The sequence below is a fragment of the Pyrus communis genome, chromosome 13 (genome assembly GCF_041283825.1).
Source record: "Pyrus communis isolate YQ-2024b chromosome 13, ASM4128382v1, whole genome shotgun sequence".
Classification (NCBI taxonomy): domain Eukaryota; kingdom Viridiplantae; phylum Streptophyta; class Magnoliopsida; order Rosales; family Rosaceae; genus Pyrus; species Pyrus communis.
The window spans coordinates 17,316,687-17,327,405 of NC_142577.1; the positions used below are offsets into that span (position 1 = coordinate 17,316,687).

The 10,719-nt window shown below is 36.5% G+C and overlaps 1 protein-coding gene across 2 annotated transcripts; it reads right to left on the bottom strand.

Annotated features, from left to right (window-relative positions):
* Window positions 1-3,352: 3,352 nt before the first annotated feature.
* Window positions 3,353-10,220, bottom strand: LOC137737454 (uncharacterized). 2 transcript variants are annotated; one of them, XM_068476931.2, is made up of 11 exons: window positions 9,841-10,220; window positions 8,826-8,928; window positions 8,249-8,744; window positions 8,016-8,164; window positions 7,420-7,620; window positions 6,624-6,791; window positions 6,145-6,498; window positions 5,560-5,639; window positions 4,759-5,119; window positions 4,279-4,491; window positions 3,353-3,921 (listed from the first exon to the last, which is right to left on the bottom strand). In XM_068476931.2, exons 2-11 carry the CDS (start codon window positions 8,868-8,870, stop codon window positions 3,586-3,588), a joined length of 2,403 nt encoding a protein of 800 aa, XP_068333032.2. In that variant the 5' UTR covers window positions 8,871-8,928; window positions 9,841-10,220; the 3' UTR covers window positions 3,353-3,585. The 2 variants fall into 2 exon arrangements, with proteins under 2 accessions (XP_068333032.2, XP_088538831.1); XM_088682705.1 differs by having other exon boundaries at window positions 6,145-6,490; window positions 6,622-6,791; window positions 9,841-10,218.
* Window positions 10,221-10,719: the final 499 nt, after the last annotated feature.

Sequence of the window (10,719 nt, forward strand, 5' to 3'; positions counted from 1 at the left end):
ACCATTATGCCATGTAGAAAGAATCAAAAATTCAAATAATTTCTGACCAGAAGATGTGATGTGGTGAGCGGTTAGGATTGATTGATTCCTACGATCTTCATAATGAGGATCTGAAGGGAATCCAAATCCAAAGGTGGGGACTTTCATTTTTGTGAACAATAAGGTCATGATTAAGAAAATCTTCCCTGTGCTCATAAAGCTAGACAATATGCTGATTTAACACTTAGCTTAAAGTTAATTAACATGGGAATTGAATTATTTGCTTTAAAAAAATGTATGAAGACTATTTATGAAAGGTTGAAATTTCAAAGAGTTTTGCTTGGAGAGGTTGTATATGATTTTGCTTTTGATCGTCGGGGTTTAGATATTACGTGACCTGTTATGCGTTTTTTCTTAAATAATATAATATTGACATGGGTCCTAGTCTCCCAGTTTTAACTTCGTTCCAGCTCTCTTAAAAAAATTATTTTTAATATAATCGTCAGGGTTTAGAGTTGAAGAAGAAATGACTTCTAATTCAAAATAATCATCATTTACTCATTCCTTATGGGGAAAAAAAAAAAAAAAAACAAAAGGCAATTCATGTGTCCACCCTAAGGCTGAGGTCATACACTTCTTTGTCCTGCCAGTTATGATGAACAATTTTTTACCGACATTTGTCATAAAAAAACATTCATTTTATTAACCATCATGTATCATTCAATAAAAAATAATCAATCAAATTGAATACCATCTAGTCATCTATAATTCATTAAATAAGTAGTTCGCTACTAGAAGATTAACATTGATTTGTTCAAAGACTCTTTATAATCATCATTTACTCATTCCTTATGGGAAAAAAAAAAAAAAAAAAAAGAACAAAAAAAGGCAATTCATGTGTCCACCCTAAGGCTGAGGTCATACACTTCTTTGTCCTGCCAGTTATGATTAACAATTTTTTACCGACATTTGTCATAAAAAACATTTATTTTATTAATCATCATGTATCATTCAATAACAAATAATCAATCAAATTGAATATCGTCTAGTCATCCATAATTCATCAAATAAGCAGTTCGCTACGAGAAGATTAACATTGATTTGTTCAAAGACTCTTTATAATGATTTTTTGGATGTAAACCTACAACGCCGTCTTAAGAGTAAGCTCGTTATAAAAACAATTTTGCATGCACACATGGGCCTAAAAGATTTGAACCCACCTTAGAAAGCATAATACACTAACAGCACCAGTACTGTACACACATATTGGAAGGGCCGCAGTAGATATTGATACACATTTGAGTTCCTGCAGCCTTCAGCACAACCGCGTGTTGCAATTGCATGTTTAGTCCTCTGCGTTAAATATATAATTCTAAAATTCGAGGGAAAGTTGGGAGACCATTCCAGAATTCACTGAAACTTCAGATTAACCATATTAACAATAGGGTTGCAGAATTGATTCATTCATTATAACAATCAAGATTAGCGTTTGCGCTTAGGGTTTAGAGATGTTAACATTATCAAATCTCAAATCCGAATCTCCTCTCCGTTGTTTGATTAAAAGGCTTAGACCTAGCCTTACACAACGACATATACAAATTGGCCTCTGAAAGAACCGACACCAAAGTTCGAAACTTAGAAAAACGTTGCAGAAGTAAGAATAAATCTATCAGCAACTGGGTAACTGGGCAACTCCCACACTCATCCCAGCCACTTAGACCATGCTTGTATTGAGTTGAGCTTTTGGGTATTTTAACAAAAATTAATAAGTTGAATTTACAGCTCAAAACCCCTGCCGAAATTTACTCATAAAATGCTTAATACTACCAGGTATTTGGGTAGCACAACATTTGATCATCTTCAAAAAGAAAGAAAAAACACTATATTACACTAACACTGCTTGGTTCCGTTTTTCATCTTTACCTTTATACACACAAAAATAAAATAAAAATTTTAAACCTCAATAAAATCATGAAGAAAAATTTCTACCCTTGTAAAGTATATTATTTTCCAAACTAAAGCCTCACAAAACCCTAAAAAAATCCCATCAAATCATAAAGAATAGATCAACATCTTTTCACAGAGAAACACAGAGCTCAATGTATATGGTGACGGATCCAGTACATCTCTTTATACAGAGAAACACGGTTGAGACGACGGAGAGAGAGAGAGATAGTCTCACAGACTTCTGAGTTTTGATCTCGACCGTGATTTCTCTGTATAAAAGAATGGAATGAACCCTAAAACATGATGCCGCCGTCACAAGTTCAGGGCTCGAGTACGGTTTCTCTATCTATCTATAGCAAGGAAAGGGCTGATGTAATCTCAGTGTTTATAGCCCAAAAGATGCTCCACGCCACGTCCCTCTTTTCCTGCGTACTCTCCACGTAAACAAAGCCCTAGTCAAACTCAAAGCCGAAGAAATCCACCGCCACTAAACATGGGTTGGAAGGTACGGGGCTTCTTACACTCATGTGCTTAAATAAAAGGCCCAAAAGCCCATTTTTTTTTTTTTAAATTTTTTTTTTTTACAAGTGCTATACTAAAATGAATCGAAATCTTCTCTCAAACTCTATGTTCAGAGTCCAAGAATTAGAAGATCTGGACCATTAAATAGAGACATATTCAACCTTTAGTTTGTGTGAGGTGAGTTAGTAAATGGGCTAATGTGACCGCATAATTTAAAATGAGTGGTCTGAATCTTCTGATCCTTAGGCTCCGGACACAGAGATCTGGATAAGATCACCATTCTACTTAAATATGTGATTGAGTTAAGCAGCTAATGTGTCGATCATAATTTAAAATTGAACTCTTCATTTATGAAAGTCGAAAATGTATCATGTTACTCATGAGTGAAGAGTAGGACTTCTAAATCGTAATCATGAGAGAAACTCGAATTAATCTAATATCAAAGGTATCCAATGACAGGGATCAAAATCCTTGAATACAAACTCCTAGTAAATAAACACGCCGTACTAATTAAAGGGCGGTGCTATTCACATATATTGTTACCACTTATGTACCCTTTTCAATTTTCGATCGTCAATTGAATAAATTAAAAAAAAAGATCAAAAAATAAAAGTTAACAATGAATGCTTAAAAAATAAAAACGGATGTCCAGATAACACCGCCCCTAATCAAATAATCGTAATAAACATTCCGCTGCAAGTTCATAGCTCAAATGGCTAGTACAATTTACACATTGCAGGTAGTAGTTCAGGTCTCTGTTCGATTCCCTCCGCTATCCCTTGTACTGGTACAGAAAAGATTTCTTTAAAAAATAAAAAATCGACCAACCTTTTTTCCCATAGGGTCGGTAATTTGCCATGCAAGATCCAGGGATGATTGCAAACTCAAAACATGCCAAATCAAGTTTGTCCGAAGGATAAAATGTGGTTCCAATAAAATTACTTCAAATGTCAAGATCAACATGTATAATACGATTTAAGGTGCAGAAAATCTGCTTAATGCTAGAGTGAGACTAACTATACTCAAAAAGTGCAAGGGCAACTTCCCAGTGAGGATTCTAAACCACCGGCAACCAAATACGGTGAGGTGCAAGATAAACCCCGCTGAAACAACCCGGATACAAAATACAATATGGCTTTACGATTGATGAAGTTGTTTTGTCCAGTCAAAAGGTGACCAATCTTGATCGAAGCTCTTAACCGCTTGCTTCTGTGCCTCCACTGTCTCATGTCTTCGTCGGCGATACATGTCTTCCTCAGGCAATTGTAGCATGCCTCTTATGACATTCAGCCCAAGACTGCTGTTGAACTGCTGCTCGTCATCAATAACGTGCACAAACCCTTTATTCAGACCAAACTCCACATGAAAGTACGGAAAGTCCTTTGGAATTGACCCACGCAAGCCCTTCACGCTTGTATCAATTAGTCTTTTCGCATTGTGTTGGCTCCACTCATCTTCCGCTTCATCAATTGCCTGAGAGAAAGTTTATACACTTATTTAGTTCAAATGAGCAGACAAATTAAAATCACAGATTGTAGATTCAACATTATAGATTAAAATGTACATAAGCATTCAATTCAGAATATTTTAAAACACAACAATTGAGAACCTAATAAAATCTATGCGTATGTGTTTGAATATGGGCATGCACTTGTATATGTATCCAAATTTACTAGCACAGATATGTCGCATGAAATAATGTCACAAGTTCCCGGAAAAGGGGAATAGGTCATGAGTATTTTTTCCAGAAATAACGAGCAAAAACATTTCAAAACAAGCAGAACAGAAAATCAATGCTTTTAAAATGAAAACAAAGAACATAATCCTCACCTTTTTAAAATATAGAGGAGCCTCTTTGGCAATTTCATCGGGTATAGGGATACACTCGACTATGCAATGGCGGCGGCGTTGAGCCAACCCCATCACAGTTTCCAGAAAAACTACTTCCTTCTCTTGCTTTGCAAACATCATAATAAGGCATTTCTTGAAATTTCTAATTTCTTGCCACACATCGTCGTCAACAGTTCTTGTGGATGGCACATGCTTTTCAGAATTATATAGATCAGATCAAATACACATCAACAAAAGCATTTAAAATATTACAAAAGGAGCGAACTAAAATTACATCCCCTAGTAACCTGAAAAGGGTTCCAATAATCACTTCTTTTTTTTCATTTGAGTTGAAGATGGTAAACAAAAGCATGAAATCTGGCTTTCTGGAACTTTGAAGTAAAGTACGACTGACTTGTGCTCATTATCAAATGACTACTGCAACAAAAAAAGTAAGAAAAGAAACTAATTTAAGCTCACCTGCATTGGTATAATACAACAATGACCAGGCACAACAGGCTGCTGATGCGGCAACATCAAATACGTGAAATTTGCAATGGCCACAACAAGATGCGCCGGCCTCCTCTGATTTTCGAAGCAAAAGACACATCTCTCCTGCTGCGTTGCGAATCGAGTTGCAAAACTGTTGTTCTGGGTGACTTTCTGATCACTACCCTGCTTCTTCTTGGACTTTTTTCTTGGAGTGTCATCGTGGTCATATTCATCATCCGCCTGACCAGATATACTGTACTTTTTGTTCTGGGTTATCCTTCGAGCTAGATGCATATCAGCATCCTCCTCCTTTTTCTTCTGGCGAAGAGCCATTTCCTGCATAACATGTCTACATAAAAGGCAATCTGATTAGAACACCAATAATTATGTGAGGGAAAAAACAAATCATACCATGCACAGGAAATCAATCAACAAATGAACACTCCTCGACAGGAATTCCATAACGAATCCTATAAGAGTTGGCCCGTGTTTTATGTTACAAATTCTACTATACACTACAGTTCTGTTCTACAATTTCATCATCCTTACAAAATTGAATCTTGTACTTGTTTACGGAAATGGAAAAAGCACACAGGATAAAACAAGAACCGAACACTCATTTTCAAGAACTGCAAAAGACCCATTTGTCATTAGAAATACTACTTTGCTCCACACTCCCTTTTTATAACTTAAAGAACTAGTCCACAATTGTATCTTATTTACAGCAGAAAGCATTAGACAATAAACAAATAATAGGGGAAAATAGAAAATAATAATATGCAACATTACCTGCTTGTGCCCTGTTCATTTCTTGGTCTCATAAAATTATCTCCACTAGCCTGCTTTACCTTTCTGTTTTCTACTTCTTGCTATTAGCAAAAAGAAAAAATCAATTAATCACTGAAATCAAAAATCGTGATATATGAATAACACGTTGTCCGCATCCTATGTGCTAAACAAGTGGGTTACACAGTGTTATAAACTAATAATCATAAGAAAGATTTTAATATCGCAATACAGAGAAGCATAGGCATCTCTGTCAAACTAAATAGATGCATGCAAAAAATAGTAGGGACACAACCCAAGCAAAAGTGTTTAAGATTTTGTGAAGTTGAAAAAAGAAAACAGCAAACAAAGGACAGCAAATTCCCTAAACAAGATGAACCAAAATAGTCGTAACTGCAGAAGAGTATTTTCCACTGCATTAGAAGTTAGATAACCTCTATACTAAGTTGCTCAATAAACCGGGTGGTAATTTAAGTTGAGGATAATGTGGAGAACAGACTACGGCCAATTCAATCTACCAACATTAGCATATAGGATAAAAAGCTGTTCATATTACTTGGGAGAGAGAGGATATTGCATGCTTCTTACCAGAAGTTCCTCAGCTTCTTCCAGCTTTCCTTTCATACGAAGTTGAAAGGCCTTAGCTGCCAACTGGTTCACATTCAATTCATGAAATGCAGCACTTGCTTCACTTGGTTTGCTAGTGTCTGCTATATTTTCGTGAGTGGGATTACTCAAATCATCAGTTTGCTTACGAAGAACATCAGACATGAAGCTTCCATCATTTGAAAACTGATTTAAGTTAGCGACTGCATCCGCCAAAATACTAGAATCCTGAGTAGAAACATCTCGCTTTTTCCAAGATAAAGAATCTTGCATTTTAGGCTCCCTCCATTTAGGAAGTCCACAAGATACATCCTTCAGGTAGTGCCGACTAGCGTCCTAGAAATCAAATTCATGTAGCATGTAAGAAACACAAATATTAATTATAAACTAAAAAACAAGGTCAATAACAGTTGAATTTCATAGTTAAGCATTTTCGAAAAACTGAGTGCCCTCCCATACACCTTTTTATTATCCATGTCACTTTGATTGCTGGAATCTGGTTGGCGTTCCTCACTCAGCCCTTTCTGTCTACTTTTTATGGCATGTAGATGAGCACGCGATTGGGCAGCTTTATTAGATGCCACGGAGACGGTCAGTTCACCAAGAGAACCCCAACGCTCTCCGACAACCTGTATAAAAAAATAAGGATCAGATCCCAAAGAAGATACCAAAAACCAAAAAGATCAGGTAGCTTAACATGTAAGATGGGACTGTGCAGCAGGCTTTGGATAAATTAGCAGAAGCGAGTTCGATACCAATTCATTCCCCCACCCCCTCACATTGTATAAAAAATTAAAAATAAAAAGATAAAACTGGAATTACACCCGTTCTTGGCCTCTCACCAAAATATTCCTATGGAAGGGAAAGTATACTTATTCTAGGAAAGAAATACTAATCCAAAATAAAACGGGAAATTAAATCTAATCCCAATAAAACTGGAAATAATCCTAATCTATACTATTAATTAAGAGGACCCACTTTGTCAACCAAAGAGGGTAAATTACTATTAAACCCCCTTTAAGCTTAGTAAGTTGTATAAACAAATTTAAGTTTAGTGGTTATTTAGTAATATCACTAGCATGCCCCTCCTATTGTTTCTCTCTCACCCTTAAACTTCTCTTTTGCAAGTTACTACCTACCATGACATGCATCACGTGTGCCCTTCTGCCTAGTCCTTACAAAAGTAGGAAATCAGAAGACTAAAAACCTTAGATATTAAAATACTAAACCCTAAACTTTGGTTAAGCATCAGCATACCTCCTGGAGCCTTCGCCCTTCTCGAGTCGCCTGCTCTTTTGCACGCTTCAGAGCTTTTAGTTTCCAACTTGCACCCCCATCCCCAACAACTGAGGAAGACAAAAGTTTGTTTCCAGTAGCTTTAGGTTCATCTGTATCTTCCGGATAACCAGATCCATCATCCTTTAAATATGGATTTAACTCCCTCGGATTGAACTTTATCTAAAACACAGGGAAGATAAAGTGCAGTCAGCAAACCATATACTCGTAAAAAGAAGTCAGGAACCATTTTTATTTTCAGTTGTAGGTTAAAACTCTTTGCAGTTAATTTCAGTAATTTGGCTTGTGTCCATTTTAGTCTTCGAACTCTAAAATGTGGCACTTAGCATCCTAAAGAAAAAATTGTCAGTTTAGTTGGGGACAACAGTAATTGCTGATCTACACCCATAAGCCAATGGGTTAAACCTGTACCCTTTCCTGTGCCATCTCTGACCCACACCAACCAAAACAAGCATGAACTTATTTGCCACATAATAGAAACTTTATGGCTTGGTTGTAACTCCAATTTAGTAGAACTAGAAAGGTAAATTCTAGCTTTACTAGGTGAAAAAGCATACCTCATCAGTAAGAGTTTCCTTTGGCTGCTCCTTGCCAGTCACTGTAGGGGTTCTATCTGTTTTTCCTTCAGGTCTAAGCATCCACTCTAAGCCAAATTCCTTCCTTGCAATTTCCCCATCTTTCAAACACCCAGGTCCTCTACCTCCATCTACATTGACAAAAAGAATGTGAATTTGTAAAGACCATGTGATTAAATAATATATATTTTAAAAGAATGGCTTAGAATACCTACCAGAAATTTCTTCATCCTCCATGCCTCCTCGAATCTTACGCTTACTCTTTTTCTTTCTATCTTTTTTACTTCCTTTTTTGCGCCTTTCTTTCCTATCAGAACAACTGCCACTGTCTTTACCATCAGATGCAGAGGAAGAGTGATCCTCTGATGCATATTCTTTCCTGCCACTCTTCAATCTCTTCTTTGAGCTATAACTGACTTCATCCTCTGAAATACCCTCATTAATTCTCTTACCTTTTTTCCTACTCTGACTCTTCCTTCTACCTCGATCGGAACTTCCCTCACTTTCAACGTCCAAAGAATATGATGATGATGAATACTCGTCCGACGAATACCACTTGTTTTTGGATCCCTTCTTTATTTTATCAAGCTCTTCACCGTCTGAACTACTATATCGAGAACTCTTCTTTTCCTTCCTACGCTTATTCACCTTACTACTCGACCTCTTCTTCTGTTTTTGTTTTTCTTTCCCAGGAGCGCTCAGATTCTCATCCTGTTACCAACAACATAAACTATTAAGCTACTCTCTAAAATAACAAATTAAACAACAGAACGAACAAAGGATAGGATATACCTTATCAATCTGATCTCGGGGTATGATCTTTACTCCAGCAAGCATTTTTTTAACTAACTGCCACCAATATGGTCAAGGTATGTACAATCAAACAATCAGCATCCTGCACACAACCACAAACAAAAAAGCTAGATATGTTACTCTCCAAAGATGAAATAAAAAATAACGTCACCCTCTGAATAATTTTGGGGATAAACTAACTTGAAAACTTTGATTTAGCCTTTCATCTTTCATTTCATATTGTAAGTAACACTTAATGAGCTTCTTTTCCCTCAAAAGTAATATTTTTCATAAATGAATGTGGAATATTTGCAGGTTCCTAAATAAAAATTCTTGATGGTTCACTAGGGAAAAGGAAAAAGGTTAATGGTTCACATGGTGGGTTTTGATGAGAAAACCATATGATCTGATTCCTGAGTAAGCAAAGCTCCAATGATATTCAACCCTTCTTAAGAAAAATCAATCTTGAAAAACATAAGTCCTAAATATCATGGAACACCACTACATGTCGGTAAAAGATGATGGTTTGATTGTTTGGACAACCGATCACATTATTATTCAATAATCTTCCTAGTAGCGCCCAGTTGTTTCCCAAAGCTCAAAGCACTCTACATTTCATACAAAAGTTACTTCCTTCAATTTCAACTCATTTTCACTGAACTCAACAATGCTTATTACTCTTTCCTTAAACCAAAAAGCAAACCTTCCAGGAACAATTTGCACCACGCCACCGCGATTTAAACCGAAAGCAAGCTTAACACTAAGGGCAATTTTTATGCAACATATAAGAACCTAATATCAATGAGGGCATAAGTTGGAAGAGAAGAAAAAGAACGAAGATCGTTGATGCAGGCACTATAAAAGTACAAGAGCGGAAGGATACCCAAAACCCATAACAAATCACAGTCAAAATTAGTGTTATTGCAAACCCTAAATTCAAAATGTTTCACTAGTTTTCCATATTTTCTCATCAAACAAACAAACAAATTCGTATAAAATCAGAAAAGTAAATTACCAGCAGCAGCGTGCTACGTGGCTCGTATGACAGCGTTCCTCTGCCCGCAACGGCGTCGAGGTTTCTTTCGGCGGCGATGAGAGGCGGGCACCGGAGCAACAGTCGGTTCTGAAAGGATCAGCTGTTCCTAATTCGCAGCAGATATCGCCGACGAAAGAGTTTGAGGTGGTTCTGAAGAACCCTGAAGAAAAAATCAGGAGAAAATAAAAAAGGAGTAATCTATCAGTAGGAGTAAACGTGGATGTGGATTTGGATTTGGATTTGGATCATGTGGATTTGGATTTGTTTAACAAGGATGATAGGCGCGCTCGCCCACGGCCTACGCTCCATAGAAAACCAAAAGACAGCTGCTAAATCATTTATCTTATTTCTCCACCCATGTTAACGTTGTATTTACATCTATTATAAAAAGTCAAAAAATTAAAATATTTTACATCTATTATAAAAAGTCAAAAAATTAAAATATTATTTCTCCACGCAAGTGGCCCTTTATCAGAGTGATGTAAAAATGTTGAATCCTTGCATGACGCCGTGGATTCAAATTTCATCGATTACTAATCTAACATCTAATGTAATAAAATCTATCGTTTGACCAAAAAAATTGCTATTTCCCCACCCACTTTTATTTCTAAAAAAATGGGATCTTCTAATCTTTAGCATGAGGTGCACGTTTGGTCGGAATTGAAAATAAAAAATCTTACTCAAGTAAACCATCTCTCAAGCCCGAACCCCTAGGGCTTTTTTCGCAAGGAGCACATGTATGTGGGGTTATGTTAGATGATGATGAAGAATGCTTTCTGAAATTCAATTAAGGGAAGGCAGATAAGAGTTACAGAGAGGTTCTGATTTAGGCAACCAAAATCCTAGGGATAAAAAAAA

Bases quoted from the DNA above. Each gene is read 5' to 3' on its own strand.
- LOC137737454 (XM_068476931.2), bottom strand. From the start codon at position 8,870: ATGCTTGCTGGAGTAAAGATCATACCCCGAGATCAGATTGATAAG. The intron at 8,745-8,825 runs GTATATCCTATC...TGTTGGTAACAG, and splicing joins CCCGAGATCAGATTGATAAG to GATGAGAATCTGAGCGCTCC. The intron at 5,120-5,559 runs GTAATGTTGCAT...CCTTTTATGTAG, and splicing joins AATGAACAGGGCACAAGCAG to ACATGTTATGCAGGAAATGG.